The sequence below is a fragment of the Canis lupus genome, chromosome 14, assembly GCF_003254725.2.
Source record: "Canis lupus dingo isolate Sandy chromosome 14, ASM325472v2, whole genome shotgun sequence".
NCBI classification, from domain to species: domain Eukaryota; kingdom Metazoa; phylum Chordata; class Mammalia; order Carnivora; family Canidae; genus Canis; species Canis lupus.
The window spans coordinates 40,764,656-40,781,251 of NC_064256.1; the positions used below are offsets into that span (position 1 = coordinate 40,764,656).

At 35.5% G+C, this 16,596-nt stretch overlaps 1 protein-coding gene across 9 annotated transcripts in view; it reads left to right on the top strand.

Moving 5' to 3' along the window:
• The window catches only part of TAX1BP1 (Tax1 binding protein 1), a 92,386-nt gene that overhangs the window by 48,898 nt on the left and 26,892 nt on the right, over nucleotides 1–16,596 (top strand). For 5 of the 9 annotated variants that reach the window (XM_035698648.2, XM_035698651.2, XM_035698652.2 and 2 more), the window contains exons 9-14: nucleotides 2,296–2,520; nucleotides 3,122–3,268; nucleotides 4,215–4,335; nucleotides 5,533–5,636; nucleotides 9,063–9,188; nucleotides 12,408–12,479. In XM_035698648.2, the coding sequence (XP_035554541.2) occupies nucleotides 2,296–2,520; nucleotides 3,122–3,268; nucleotides 4,215–4,335; nucleotides 5,533–5,636; nucleotides 9,063–9,188; nucleotides 12,408–12,479 (795 nt within the window). Of the gene's footprint in view, nucleotides 1–2,295; nucleotides 2,521–3,121; nucleotides 3,269–4,214; nucleotides 4,336–5,532; nucleotides 5,637–9,062; nucleotides 9,189–12,407; nucleotides 12,777–12,820; nucleotides 13,705–14,666; nucleotides 14,801–16,596 lie in introns of those variants that run through there. The other 4 variants (XM_035698653.2, XM_035698654.2, XR_004804866.2 and 1 more) reach the window with 3 other exon arrangements.

Consider the following 16,596-nt stretch of genomic DNA (forward strand, 5'->3'; position numbering starts at 1 on the left):
ATGAAAATAAAACTGCTAGATCAGAAGTTAAGTGCTTTTTATTGTTGTTGTTATGTGCTTTTTAACGGTGTTGTGAATGTTGTAAAAATCTGATGAGAAACTTTATACTACTTACAGATACATAGCCCATCGGTTTATAAATGTGCTAATTTCCCTAATGTCATCAAAATATTGGAGTATTCCTGTTTTTGAATCTTTGTCAGTTGAAAGAAAATGGTATTTGTTTTAACTTCTTTGTTGAGGAGTTTTTTTTTTTTAATCTGCATAATGGCCTTTTCTTTTAAAAAAAATTTCATGGTCATTCCATGAAATGAATTTTTTTGGGGGAGGGGGGAGAGTTTTTTTCTTGTTGACTAGAAAATATGTTTATATCAGTATTATTGTGTCTTTTTCTGAATATATTCCAAACAATTTCGAGTTTTTTGTTGTTTCTTTTTTTCCTTTTGACATATAGAAGCTAGTGATATTTACATAGATCTATTAATGTAATATCTGTAAAGATTTTCTCTACCTAACAGTACATAATCATTTATTTTCTTCTAAGGAGCTATTTATTTATTCATTTATTTAAATAGACTTTGTGCCCAGCATGGGGCTTGAGCTTATAACCCTGAGACCAAGAGTCACATGCTCCACAGTTAAGCCAGCTTGGTGCTTCAGGAGCTAAGAATTCATTCATTCATTCATTCATTCATTCATTCATTCATTCATTTGATTTTTAAAAAGATTTTATGTATTTGTTCATGAGAGACACACACACACACACACACACACACACACACACACACACAGAGGCAGAGACACAGGCAGAAGGAGAAGCAGGCTCCATGCAAGGAGCCTGATGTGGGACTCGATCCCAGGGCTCCAGGGTCACACCCTGGGCCAAAGGCAGGCGCTCAACCACTGAGCCACCTAGGTGTTCCAGGAGCTAAGAATTTAAAAACGAAGAATGAGTTGCACTTTTCTTGAGTTTGTAACTTTTAGTACAGAGATAAAAATAGGAAAGTTAAAGTGGATTTGTTGGGCTTATAATATTAAAGGAAATAATTTTATCATGGCAATTTTCACTTTTTTTCCCTTTTTCTTACCAGCAATTTTAACTTTTTTAAAAGATACTTTTTAGAGGAACATAGGTGGCTCAGTCGGTTAAGCATCTGTGTTCAGCCCAGGTCACAATCATAGGGTCCTAGAATCGAGCCCCACATCATGTTCCCTGCTCAGGAGGAAGTCTTATTTCTCCTCCTTCCTTTCTGACCTTAACCCTGCATGTGCACACTCTCTCTCTCTAATAAGATCCTAAAAAAATAAAGATACTTTTAGGTTAAGCAGTGTTAATTTTTACTTTCCTAGTGCTTCATCTTTGCTATTTGCATATCAATACTTTGTTTTTAGAATTAAGTTCTAAATCTGTTCTGTGTTTTCATAATGAATGATATGTAATAGTATATTAATGTTACATTGGAAATGTTTTAAGTTAGTTAATAGATTTATTTTAACCATAATTTTTGGAATGACAAGTTTTTGAAATTATTCTTGTTGGTAATTATTTAAAAAATGAGGGTCAGTATTTCCAGTCATTAAAGGTTCTTGGAGACAGGAGCTTTTTCTTTCTTTTTCTTTCCTTTTCTTTTCTCTCTTTCCTCTTTTCTTTCTTTTCTTCTTTCTTTCTTTCTTTTTCTTTCTTTCTTTCTTTCTTTCTTTCTTTCTTTCTTTCTTTCTTTCTCTTTCTTTCTTCTTTCTTTCTTCTTTCTTTCTTCTTTCCCTTCCTTTCCCTCCCTCCCCTCCCTCCCTCCCTCCCCTCCCCTCCCCTCCCCTCCCCTCTCCTCCCTTCCTATTTATTCATATGAGAGAGAGAGACTCAGAGAGATAGGCAGAGGGAGAAGCAGGCTCCATGCAGGAACCCCGATGTGGGACTCGATCCCGGGACTTTGGGATCATGTCCTGAGCCAAAAGGCAGACACTCAACCGCTGAGCCACCCCAGGCGTCCCTGGGGACAGGAGCTTTCATTTGAATTCCCATTTAAGCTAGGGCTTTTAAGTACTGGGCACGTTGCTTGACTTCTGAACTTCAGTTTACATGTATTTAAAGTAATAGAGATACTGAGTGCATTGGGTTGTTACATGGACTCTAACAGAGTCATATCTTAAGTTTTTTATAGATTTATGTACTTTCATCTAAGGAATAAAAAATAGTTAATTTGAAGTTTTAGATCTTTTGAAATATGAATAAAAATTGTTTCTCCTGTTTTTATTTTAATAGCTTTATTACAAATATATTTATCTGCTTTTCTTCAGGAAGATACCTTTTTTTTGAAGGAGCAACTTCGTAAAGCAGAGGAACAGGTCCAGGCAACTCGGCAAGAAGTTGTCTTTCTGGCAAAAGAACTTAGTGATGCTGTAAATGTGCGAGATAAAACAATGGCAGATCTGCATACTGCACGCTTGGAAAATGAGAAAGTAAAAAAGCAGTTAGCTGATGCACTGGCAGAACTTAAACTGAATGCTGTGAAAAAAGACCAGGTAAAGTGGTTAATTTTGAATTTTCATTTTGATCAAAAACTCACTACAAGCTTACAGAAGAGAACAAGTATATCAAAATAAGGTCAGATTCCTTATCACAGAAATTTAAATTTCCATTCATTTCATTTAGTCATTGTAACTCCTTGGGTTGAAATTTATGTAAGCTTTAAGAAAAACTTATGCAGGCAAATGCCTAATGGTTAGTAAGCTGCTCTATTATTATTATTATTTTTTTAAGCTGCTCTATTATTGTTTTATTGTTAAACTTTCTGATGTCAGTTGTATATTGCTTTATTTGGAATTTCTTATTTATTAGCTTCATAAAGTGGTATTATGGTTATTTAACAGGGTAATACTTACTCCTCAGGAGGTGGATTGTTCTTCTCTAGTTTTTTAATGAACCTTGATCCTAAGAATATAAAGCTGAATTTATTAGGAGCTAATTGTGGCTCTGTTGCCAAAACTCCAAAACAAATAAAAATTAAAAGCCAGAAAGAAAAAAGTGAAAATGAAGTTGGAATTTACTATTACATTATGAGATCGGAGATTTTTAACCTTTTTTTTTTTTTTGAGAGGAAGTGTATGTGTATTTTTGTCATAGGAAAAGACTGATACACTGGAACACGAACTGAGAAGAGAAGTTGATGATTTGAAACTTCGTCTTCAGATGGCAGCAGATCATTATAAAGAAAAATTCAAGGAATGCCAGAGGCTCCAGAAACAAATAAACAAACTTTCAGACCAATCAGTAAGGACAATTGAACACATATCTAATATTTTTCTTTACAAATCAAATTTATATTCTAAAGCTTTGATTTATTTAAGTAATCTCTGCATCCCACATGGGGCTCGAATTCATGACCCTGAGATCGAGTCATATACTCTTCCAACTGAGCCAGCCAAGTGCCCCCAGATTTATAATATTCTAAATATCAACCTTTTTAATATTATTTATCTCTGCTGATTTGAAGTTAGTGGTCTGCTTTGAAGTCATTGGTCTAATATTGTAGTGATTCATACCTTTTTTAATCTAGAATTCTTATTTGCTGGAAAACCAGCAGAGGAAAACAGGGCAGCAGCAGGAAAAAAAGATAGGAAGGAGGGTCCTCTTTTCTTGACCATTTCCCTCTAAATCCCCCCTTTTTAAAAAATGTATTAGAGCACAAATTGGGGAAAGAGGCAGAGGGAAAAGAAGAGGGAAAAATCAGACTCCTGCTGAGCAGGGAGCCTGATGAGCTCGATTCCAGGACTCTACGATCATGATATGAGCTGAAGGCAAAACAGTTAGCCAACTGAGCCACTTGGGCTGACTGGTACAGATTTTTTCATAGAAATGCATGTGTTAAGCTAGGAAGGCTTTTGTGAAAAAATATCTTAAGTATGACCCACATGTATGTCTTTTGGTTTGGGGTCTGTAAGTATATTATGATTTTGCAGTAGATGACTTAGGAGTTTTCTGTGTCTTGTTTTGGTGGTATTTTGATGGTTTGTCAATGAAAACCAAAGTAAAATTTTTCTCTTTTATAATACTTCGGTCACTTAGTAGAGAATGATATATGTTGTTACCTTTAGTCTTTGTTGGCCTTTAAAATGCAGTAGCAGCTTTGTCAACTTCTCAGAATTTCTTTATATGGCAGTTACTGAAGGAAGGACATAAAACTCCTATAATAATTTATTGTTAACATTTTGAATAGGCCAATAGCAACAGTGTCTTAAAGAAAATTGGGAATCAGCAAAAAGTGAATGATGCCTCAATAAACACAGACCCAGCTACTATTGCCTCTACTATAGATGTAAAGCCAGCACCTTCAGCAGGTAAAAATTGTTTAGACCTTTTGCATACTGTCCTGCCTTGACAATATTGATACTTACTTTATACTTCCTTGTTCCAGGTATATGAATTTAAGGGAGCTTCTAAAAATTCTTACAAGTGAGAGAATTAAGGCAAAAATAAAGTAGGGGCCTAAAAGTAAGAAAGTCATGCATGTGAAATATACAAAATATGTGAACCTAGTATTTATCTTCATGAGAGAATTCATAAGTATTAAATGAGCTGTAGTTTATAAGCTTAAATGCTGATAGCCCTTAGGCTATAGGACAAAAAGCCAGTGTTGAATTTTTAATTACTATTCCACTAAATCTATGGAATTTTGAAGCGTTTATGGGAGCTTTAATTGTATAATTCTGTTGGGGGAAAAATAAATCCCCTGTTCTGCTCATGGTTTTCTTCTTTTGTGTGTGTCTGACTTCTTGAGATCATTAGGGTACTTTCTGGTTAGTGTACCTGTTGGTAGATCAGTTAAATTTTTATTAGTTTATTAATTTATAGAACAGATTAGAAAGATCTAGTGAATATATGAAATGAAAATATGAATTAACTCTAGGTTTTCACTTGGCCTAATTTTTTTCACCTTATGTGAAGAGATTTGACAATTATGAAAATCGGCACTAGAGTATATAAAAATACATTTCCTTGTGTAGTGTTTGGAGTAGTTGCTGTTGTAGACTTTTTAAATGTATTATAAATTTCCCATGTTACTAAATATTTAATTAGGTTCAGCCACTGTTGAACAGGATCCTGACTTCCATTTCTGTACATCCTCTCTCGTATCTAGAGTGGTGTTGTGTAAATTATTTACTTAATAAGACATGAAGAATAGTAATGAAGGACTAGAAAAATGACTTAGGTGTTTTATCAGAGTATGGCTTTCTATTTATCCTGTTTAGTTATATGAAGAGAACAAGTGTGCCATTTAAAAACTATTTTTAGTTAGTTAAAAAAAATAGTCCTTTTCATTATTGAATGTGAGCTTGTTTCTGGACAAACTAACATTTAAATTCTCATGTTGAATTTATCTTATTTTTATTGAGTGTATGAATAGATGTTTTCAGATATTTCTCTCCTTTAGTATTTCATTTATTTCACAGTATACTGACCTTTGTTATTCTGAGCAAGAAGATAATTTAAGGGGCAAAGTAATTTTTAATAATACTGTTTCTGCCTTGTAATAGCTGAGACAGATTCTGACATTGTAACAAAGGGACAAGTCTGTGAAATGACCAAAGAAATTGCTGACAAAACAGAAAAATACAATAAATGTAGACAACTCTTGCAGGTAAGCTAGCTGTTTTGTAAGTGAAAGATGGATTAGGTAAAGTGTCTTAGCTTATCTTTGTTTTTGGATTTTTTTAAATTCTGGGGTTTCTTTTTCATACCCATTTACTGACATTTAGTTTCATTTTTGAGGTGATGAAAAGGGGTTCTATGCACCTGTTCATGTAGGCCTGTATGTAAACTCATGCTCTTAAAATTTTCTATCAACTCTAATGTCCTTTCTCAATAATGGGCAAGTGATTAATTGAAGTTGATTATTTTTGTCTTTCTTCTTGCTATTGAACATCATAAAAAGGAAGTATTCTTTTTACATTTACTGTAAGAGTAGCAAAGGATTTTACCACATCTTTAACCAAATTTACAAAGTGGAAAAAGAGACTGTTAACCAGATGAACTATTGCCTTTATGGTGTTACTTATTTTGACTGTTGTAAACGGAATTCTTCATACATTTCAGTTTTACAGCTGTCTTGGTAGGATTCACTCGTAGAGTATTTAAAGAACGAGGGGTTGGTGGGGCACCTGGTGGCTCTGTTGGTTAAGCACCCGCCTTTGGCTCAGGTTGTGATCCCAAGGTTCTGGGATTGAGCCCCACGTCCTACTTCTTGGTCATCCAGGGACCTGCTTCTCCCTCTCCCTCTCCCTGCTGCTCCCCCCGCTTATGCTTGCGCGTTCTCTCTCTCTCTCTCAAATAAATAAAATCTTAAAAAAAAAAAAAAGGACAGAAGGAAAATGCTTCTCATTTATACCTGATTTGGAGAAGGGAAGCAAAAGTGTTTTGTGTTTGTATGTGTGAGTTTTGTTAATTTTTTGGTTTATGTTTCTCCGTGTGTGTAGAGAGGGCAAGGATATTTAGAACTATAGAATGATGAGGTTCATACATTAGTTCATGTTAGTGTAGTAATTAACATTTTGTCACTGTCTTCTAAATAATGTTTAAACTTTTTTTTTTTTTTTTAAAGATTTTATGTATTTATTCATGAGAGACACAGAGAGGCAGAGACATAGGCAGAGGAAGAAGCAGGCTTCTAAAAGGGAGCCCAATGCGGGACTCGATCCCAGACTCTAGGATCACACCCTGAACTGAAGCCAGATGCTCAACTGCTGAGCCGCCCAGGTGTCCTGAATTTGTAAACTCTTTTAAAAAGATTTTATTTGAGAGAAAGAGAAAGAGCGCGCACACACCCATGAGCAGGGGATGGGCAGAGGGAGAAGCTGGCCCTGGGCTCAGTCCCAGGACCCTGAGATCATGACCTGAGTTGAAAGCACCTGCTTAATGGACTGAACCACCCAAGTGCCCGAAATTTTTTAAACTTTAAGCTGAACATTTTTGCTGCTTCAGAGGATCCTCCTTCTGTAGAAGGATTGATTAGAACGGTTTTATTACCCTTGGGTTCCAAATAGTTGTTTATAAGGGACTAAGCTTTTTTCATCAGGTCTGGGACAATTCTGGATGAATTTTTTAAAATGTCCTTAATATAGTATTATTGAAAGGAAGATAGAATGTTCCTAAGCTAAATGCCCCCTGCGTTGAAATCTAATAAACGGCTTACATTGAAAGTCTTCATTTTGATCAGTTTGCCATTTATATAGTTGTGAAACTATTACAATGTCAAGATAACATTTCCATTACCTGCCAAAGTTTTTATGTACCCATTTGCAACTCATTCCTCCCTCTGTCCCCATCCCCAGGAAACTATTGGCTTGCCCTCTGCCGCTACAGATTAGCGTGCCTTTTGTACAGGTTTTATAAGTGTAATCATATGGTTTATACTTTTTTTCTATCCTTTTTCAGAATAATTAGAGATTTATCCATGTTGCTTTTATTGGTAGCTCATTCCTTTTTATTAGAGTTCAGATCTTTTGCTATTTTAAAAATTATCTTATTATTGAGTTGTAAGTGTTCTTTATTCTAGATGCATGTCTTTTGTCTGATACATGTGTGAATATTTTCCCCCAGTCTGTGACTTGCCCTTTCCTTAATGGTGGTTTTTAGGAAAAAAATTTCAAGTTTGATTAAATACAGATTTATTAGTTTGCTCTTTTTTAAAAAAAGATTTATTTGAGAGAGAGTGTGGGGGGGTAGAGGGAGGGGAGGAAGAGAGAAACTTTTAAAAATATTTTATTTATTTATTCATGAGAGAGACAAAGGAGAGAGAGGCAGAGACACAGGCAGAGGGAGAAGCAGGCTCCATGCAGGGAGCCTGATGTGGGACTTGATCCTGGGTCTCCAGGATCGTGTCCTGGACCGAAAGCAGGTGCTAAACTTCTTAGCCACCCAGGGATCCCAAAAGAGAGAATCTTAAGTAGGTTCCATTCTATGTATGCTTTTTATGTTCTAAGAAATATTTACCTAATCCAACTTGTAAAGATGTTCTCATATCTTCTATAAGGTTTATACTCTTAGGTTTTACATTTAGGTCTCTTTTCATTTTAAGCTTATTTTTGTGTGTGATGTGAAAGGTATATATATAGGAATGAATATTAAGTTAATCTAGCATTATTTGTTAAAGACTTTTTCTTGAGTTGCTTGAAGCATAGTTTTAAACTTTTACCTTGAATATAAGGCATTCAAGGGACGCCTGGGTGGCTTGGCATGATTCCGGGGTCCTGGGATCGAGTCCCACATCGGGCTCCCTGCATGGAGCCTGCTTCTGCCTCTGCCTTTGTCTCTGCCTTTCTGTGTCTTTCGTGAATAAGTAAACAAAATCTTAAAAAAGAAAAGGAATGTAAGGCATTCAAAATGAAGTTGTCCATTGTATCCTTTTGTTATTATTTGTAACTCCTTCCTTTTAACATTCTGAGTTGTAGAGAAGAAGCAATGTATGAGAAGTCAACCTAGAGATTATCTTGTTCAGGACATCCCAATGACTGGAAGCAATGTCATTATAATCATATTTTTTATTATCTCCCTTTGCAAAAGTAACATATGCTTATTGTGAAATCTTTTGGCATTATGGAAATAAAGAATAAAGATGGTAAAAGTTACCTTCATGATCCTGATTCCAAAAGATAAAAGCTATTCATATTTTGTTTATATTTCCCTACACAGCACTGTATAGAGATCATATAAAAGTGTGTTAACTTTTAAAAATAGGAGTACTATTCTGGTTTTTTTTTTTTTTTTTGCAGCTTGCTATTTTCAACTTAATGTAATTTGACATTTTTCCGTGGTACTTTGTAGATCTAATTTGTTCTTTTAAATATATTTTACTCCATTGTATGGGTTTAAAATGATTTGTCCTATCTTCCACTGACCAACATTTGGGTTGGGTTTTCTGTTTTTTTGTTTTTGACATTTGGTTATTTTAATATTTATACTGTTATAATTGTTACAATGAGACATTCAGCACGTATCTAAATATGTTTATAGAGATTGGCTCTTTCTGGATTTAAAATCTTTTGGTAATCATGCTAATTTCATTTAGGATGAGAAAACAAAATGCAATAAGTATGCTGATGAACTTGCAAAAATGGAACTGAAATGGAAAGAACAGGTGAAGATTGCTGAAAATGTAAAACTAGCACTAGCTGAAGTAGAAGACAATTACAAAGTAAGTTTGGTATTTGTATAACTTGAGACATAGTGTAGCTGGTACTTTTGCAAGTATTTTAGCTATAATTTTTATCAATCTAATGTGCAATTTTAATGTAAGAAATTGGGATAGTATTTATATATTAAACAAAAAGGTACAGCTATGTTATAGTTGAATATAACTATGAACTGAGAAAATAAATACTCCTTTGCATTGCCATTGTGGCTTTAGTTCTGTGCACTCAATTAACTCATTAAAATAATATTTTTAGGGGCACCTGGGTGGCCCAGTGGTTTGAGCATCTGCTTTTGGCTCAGGTCGTGATCCCAGGGTCCTGGGATCAAGTCCCTCATCAGGCTCCCTGCATGTAACCTGCTTCTCCCTCTGCCTATGTCTCTGCCTCTCTCTGTGTCTCTCATGAATAAATAAGTAAAATCTTTAAGAAAAATTCTATTTTTAAATCATTCTTAGTTTTTAAGATGAAAAATGATCATTTCATTTTCCTATTCACTTAGAAACAAACATGACTGTGAGTGTAAAATTATTTTAGGGCCTTCACATTTTTGTGGGAGCATAATAATATATGATCAGAAATTTAAAAATTTGTGTATCAGTTATTAAGTGAATCACCAAAATGTGTTACCTGTGATCCTGAAAAATACTGCAAAGTGATACAATTTTAATTAACAAATGTTTTTCGTCAGTGTAATATTAGGCAACAAATAAGCCCAAATGGTAAATGATATTTTTAAGAATGTTAGAGAAAAAGATCAACAGGCTGTTTAATTATAAATGGGAAGATATTTTCACTTTAAAGAATAATCTTACATATTTTGGAATATATACGTACACATGATTTGCATATGTGTGTGTGAGTGAAGACCAAAAAGCTCTAAATTATTTAACTTTGCTGTATTATAGCTAATTATACTTATAATCTAATTTTTAAATGTAGTATTTTTAAAGACAACAAGAATTTAGGTGCCTCCCCCCAGGGGTGGGGTGGAGAAGGTGGCACATTATAGTAATTTTACTGGTGGTTCTTTTTTATCTTCATCTGTTGTCAGAATGAAAATTTCATACTCATGAGATTATTATTTATGAGATCCCTGTGGATTTTTTTTTTTTTTAATTTTATTTATTTATGATAGTCACACACAGAGAGAGAGAGAGAGAGAGAGGCAGAGACACAGGCAGAGGGAGAAGCAGGCTCCATGCACCGGGAGCCTGACGTGGGACTCGATCCTGGGTCTCCAGGATCGCGCCCTGGGCCAAAGGCAGGCGCCAAACCGCTGCGCCACCCAGGGATCCCTGGATTTTGTTTTCAAAGGCTGGCAACTTATTATTTATAAAGTGTGAATACTGAATTTATATGAACTTTTGTCTTTGCATATTGACCAGAAAAAAATAATTTAGTAAAATTAAAGGCTACTACATATAGAGAGAGCATGAAAGAGCATTATGTTAGCTGTCATGGTGGTGATCATACAAGTAAGGGCGACTGCTATTTATGCATAAGGAGTCTATAGTAGGGATTGCTACAAGTATAATGATGATAATCATAACTCCTTGACATTCATGACCCAGGCAATCATCTATCAAACCTGTGGGAAGCTGACTAGTTTAGTTCATTTGGTTCATAATAGTGAGCATCTGAGTTAACATAGATTATGTATCTGGTAAAGGTGCTTAGCTTTTTTTTTTGTTTTGTTTTGTTTTTTTTTTTTTGTTTAGTGTCCTTTCCCGTATTTTCTACTATTTAGACACAGTTACTCACTAGACAAGACAAAGTAGGAGGAAGTTCTACATGAATAATAAGTCTAATGAAGTATCTTAGGGCTGTTTCCAGTGGAATATTTAGGAGTTAAACATGGAGAAACCCGACCTTTGAAAGACCAAACTGGAGGGAGGAGAAGCAGAGCTGGGAAAAGAAAGAAGCAGCATTCTAAACAGGAAAAACATTTATACAGGTTTGGAAGTGAAAAGTAGAGAGCGTAGCCTGGAAAATTTGAGCAATCTTGAGTAATAGGACTTTAATGTCTATGATGGAGTAGATTCGACTTGAAAGAGATTGAAGCCATGTTTCGGAAGGCCTAAAATGGAATTTGAGTGCTATTTGCTATTAAAAATTTCCTAGAAGTAGGGCAGCCCCAGTGGCGCAGTGGTTTAGCACCGCCTGCAGCCCAGAGTGTGATCCTGGAGACCCGGGATCGAGTCCCACGTCGGGCTCCCTGCATGGAGCCTGCTTCTTCCTCTGCCTGTGTCTCTGCCTCCTCTCTCTCTCTCTCTCTCTTTCTCTCTCTCTCTCTCATGAATAAATAAATAAAATCTTAAAAAAATTTTTTTTTCTAGAAGTAAAGGGACCTAACTATAGTAGGTCTTTTTGAAAACAATTTGGTAATCCTGAGCGGACTTACAGGTGGGGAGGGTTTTGAGGATAAGAAAATCTGAAGTATTTTCAGAATTACTTGGTAAAGACTACCCTCTTGGGTACCGTCCCTGATCACTTATTACTGAATAGGACATGAGTCTATCAAGTAAAGCTCTGAAAGGGATCCTTAGGGAAAAATTATTGAAAAATAGGTTTATTTGTGTTTGTATCTATAATGTGATTGTTAAGTGAATGAATGACTTAAGAAATTGAAAATGTTGAGTGGAAGAAGAGGAGAAAATATTGTAACATAGCTTTCTAGCTTCAGTCACAGTGGCTCTGATACTGATAATATTCTTTAACAAAATTATTAAAGTAGCTTTGGGACCTTTTGCCCTTAGAACGCAGAAAGAAATGAAAAGATGCCACCGATAGATTGAAAAGACGGGTTTGAAACTTGGGAAAGAAAGATGTATGCCATGTGAATTAATATTAGTGCTTTATTCCCATGAGGATCATAGTTGTGAAGGCATAGGAAAAAGGGAGTTTTCAGGGGGAATAGAGAAGCCAAAGAAAAAACTTTGGAGAACACTCATATTTCTAATTGTGAAGAAGTGGACACAAAAAAGAGCAAGAGAAGATGACACCGTGGGCGAAATTTTACATAAACTATGGGAGAAGTTGTACGAGTAAGGGAAGTTGGTCAGGAATAACAAGTAATTCAGAGATGTCCAAAGACATACACCAAGGAAAATACGCGGGTATGGTAATAGGTTTTATTTTGATAGAGTATTATAGACTAGCTCTTGGCACATAAGGAGAGAGTAGATAATGAAAAAGATTAATGATGATTTTCTTTTTTCCAGCTTCAATTGGCAGAGAAAGACAAAGAAATAAATGGTCTGACTTCACGTTTGGAAAACCTGTCCAGGGAAAAGGTATTGAACAGTGTACTTAAAAAATCTTGCCGGGGTGCCTAGGTGGCTCGGTCAGTTAAGTGTCTAACTCTTAGTTTTGGCTCATAGTCTCAGGGTCATGCGATTGAGCTCTCTTTGGGCCTTTGCTCTCAGCATGGAGTCTGCTTGAGATTCTTGTTTCTTCTTTTGTGCTCTCGCATGCACTCACTCTCAAAAAAAATAAAAAAATCTTTAAAAAAATCTTCATATGATAGTGAATGATACCACAGCCTTATGAAGACCCATCTTACAGTCATGTGAGGGTGGCTTTGAAAAAAAGTTAAAGACTAAAAAAAAAAAAAAAAAAAAAAAAAGAAAAAAAGTTAAAGACTGAAACAGAGTAGAGAATATTTTTGTTAGCTTGTATTTAACTAATAGCAAATGTTTTAGAGAATGTTTTTAGTGAAAAATTTTTATTTTAAAAACTTTTAATTTTAGAGATGATGCAACAGAGTTGGGGAGGGTAGGGGGGAGAGAGAGAGAGAGAGAATATCTTAAGTAGGTTCCACGCCCAGCACAGAGCCCAATGCAGGGCTTGATCTCAGTGTCATGAAATCATGATCTGAGCCAAAATCAAGTGGAACACTTAATGGACAGAGCCATCCAGCCATCCTTAAATAATAATTTTAAATATTTTACTTCATAATATGAGAAAAATGCTTAAGTGTTGAAATTTAACTTGGTCTTTGTTACGTATTTTATATGTAACAATAAGCATTTTTAAATTTTAAATTTAGGAAGAGTAAAAAATTTAAAAATTATATATGCTATTGTCTTTATCTGGTTTTCTTTTGTGATAGGAAACATTTTCAAGTTGTTTAATGATTTATAGTGTCCCCTGACATTGAAACTGAGCATACATCTATAATGTAAAACATGCTGTAGTACATTTCTCAGAGTGTGGTGTAAGGTCTTTTAGGAGGTCCGCATCCCCTTTCAGAGGTCTACAAAATAAACTATTTTCACAATACTATATTTTAAAATTTATTCCCCATTGTGTTTATATATAAATATAGTAATATATAAATATATATTATATAAATATGAATGAATATGTATATTCTCCTCCCCTCACTGTGTTACAGTTACATGCTGGTGTGTAAGTATTGGTGAGTTAGTTTTGAATCAAGGCAGTTGAACCAAAGTACATTAGTGTAGTTATCATCTTCATCTTAACTGTTGCATTCACAGTTTAAAAAAAAAAAAGAAAAAGCCGATTTCACTTATGATGAAACAGTAAAATAATAATCTTATTGAAGCTTGACCTTGGGGGTGCACATCTTAATATTCTGTGTGATGAAATGGGAAATACCCCCCACCCCCCAACCAGGTACTTCTACCTAATGAAGTATGGTTATCTTAAGGTGAAGAACTTGTGAGTTGTTTGGGTGTGAGCTGAACTAGTATATCATTTCTGTATTAAAGAATGGCTAATAGACAAAATTTGGTTATTGAAAGTAGGATATTTGGCAGATATTTTCTTGAAAAGAAATGAAGTGAGTCTGTTACCTTATGGAAAAACAGTTGGTAGTATTTGTTGCCAATGATAAAATTCAAACTTCTAAGCAAAAACTACAGTTTTGGGAACCTTGTATCTGCTACCATGAACTTGATAATTCCCAAAATTTCTTTTTTTTAAAAAAAGGTTTATTTGAGAGAGTGTGTGTGCATGCAAGGGGGGGCGGGGGGTCGGACAGAGAGAGAATCCTCAGGCATACTGTTTACTGAGCAGGTAGCCTGACATGTGGGTAGATCCCATGACCCTGAGATCGTGACCTGAACTGAAATCAAGAGTCAGCAGCTTAACCTACTGAGCTATCCAGGCGCCCTTCCAATGCTTACTTACTTTTCTAATGAGAGGAGTGGTAATATTAAGACTGATTAAAATTAAAAATTGGAAAAATTAAAAATTCTTCAGTGAAGTGTGTCAGCATTTGGCAGATCTGTGTAACTCAGTGAACCAGTCAATAACTTTCCAAGTGATCAGTGATACTATGAAATAATACATGGTAAGAGGATGACCATTCAGATCTGCAGGTTGGGTGACATTGCTGTGTAATAGTTAATAGAATTCTGACTTTTCAAATCCATCATTTCCTCCCTATTGCCCCATGGCTTTCTAGTATAAGGAAGAAGAAGAACCTTCCTTTATCCTCATTTATTTTGCAGGAACAGTTATCTGACATCAGCCTGGTATACTACAATTCAGTTGAAATCTTACATCAGCCGTTTGGGAGTTAGTGCAGATCTACATTAAGGGCTCAGATCCACAACTTTCCTCCCCTCCTGTACCCTCCCAGAAGGTTTGTTATTTTGCTAGAATGACTTAACATAATTCAAGAAGGCACTATTATTAAAATTAGGTTTTATTATAAAGTTTTATTATTATATGTGCTGCTGAAGTGAGCACTAAAGTTTTATTATAAAAGGGTACAACTCAGGAAAACCATATGGAGGAGATATATAGGGCAAGGTGGGAGGTACTACAGAGCTTTCCTACCCTCTTTAGCCTGGCACTGTCTTAGCACAGTGATATATTTACCAACTGGAAGCTCTCCAAACTTTAAGAGTTTCAAATCTGGGGTTTCAGTATAACAGCATGATTGACTAAATCATTGACCAAGAGTTTTAACTCCTATCCCTTAAAGTGTAGAAGTGGTGTGGAGTGAGGACATGGCACTAAATTTCCAACTCTCTGTAGTCATGTGCTTGGTCATTCTGGTGGAACCTTGTTAACATAAATTAGCCTAACGGAGTTTTATTATACATGACAAGACACTCCTATTATTTAGAAAATTCTAGGAGTTTTAGAATTCTAGGAACCAGGGACAAAGCCAAATACATTTTTTATATCCGTGTATGTATGAGTGTATTTTTGATTTATATATATTTTTTTAAGATTTTATTTATTCATGAGAGACACAGAGAAGGATAGGCAGAGGGCGATGCAGGGCCACTGACCGCCGCCCCCCGCCCTCCCCAGGGAGCCTGATGTGTGGAACTTGATCCCTGTACCCCAGGATCATGCCCCCAGCTGAAGGCAGATGCTCAACCACTGAGCCACCCAGTTGTCTTTTGATGTATATTTTGATGTCTCTGTCCATCTGTCTACTTACCTTTTTACCTGACAGTCATCAGTATGAACTCCTTAGTAGATCAGAATTTATTACTGTTCTTATTTTGATGTTCCTGCAACCCTAGATTTGGTCAGTGGGAGCATTTTCAAGGAGGTTCCTGATATGCTCTGTATCTAAAGGAGGTATTGTTGATGTTTTTGAACACTTAATACCTTTCCAGCATTGCAAGATATTCTAGCTTGTCTTATATCCTCCTTCTTTATTCATCTTTGGAATTGTCCTTTTTTTTTTTTCTTAAGTAAGAAAGAAGCCCTCATCCAACCCTTGAATTCTTTCTCCAACGAGTTTATGGTTCATTATTAGTGGGACATGGTATTTAGAAACCAAAATATGGGCTCTAGGTTTGTCCATGATTACTGATGATCATTGCTTCTAGATCTTTTCAGTGGGCAGAACTAAGAAACTTTTCAGATATGCGTTCTAGTTGAACTCCACATGGTTCTTCCTTGTCTTCCTCATTTCCTATTTGTATTCTTTCCAGAATCCTGGCATCCAATAATACCAACACATGTATTCATTTGCTAAATCCAGTAATCTACATAAAATAATTTCAGAATTGCTAGCATTATAACACCATGAGAAAGAAACCTGTTAGGAATAGAATTGGTGATTGTTTGAAGTTCTTTTTTTTTTTTCTTCCTCCTCTACTTTTGCATATTATGTTCAAATAGTTTTTTATTTTCGGTAACACAAAATGGCAAGTGGGTTAAAAAGATTCCTGCGGGGGATCCCGGAATGGCTCAGCTGTTTAGCGCCTGCCTTTGGCCCAGGGTGTGATCCTGGAGTCGTGGGATCAAGTCCCCTGTCGGGCTCCCTGCATGGAGCCTGCTTCTCCCTCTGCCTGTGTCTCTACTTCTCTCTCTCTCTGTCTCTCATGAATAACTAAATAAAAATCTTAAAAAAAAAAAAAAAAAAAAAAGATTCCTGCAAATAAACAATGGAATGAAGATAATTAAAATAAT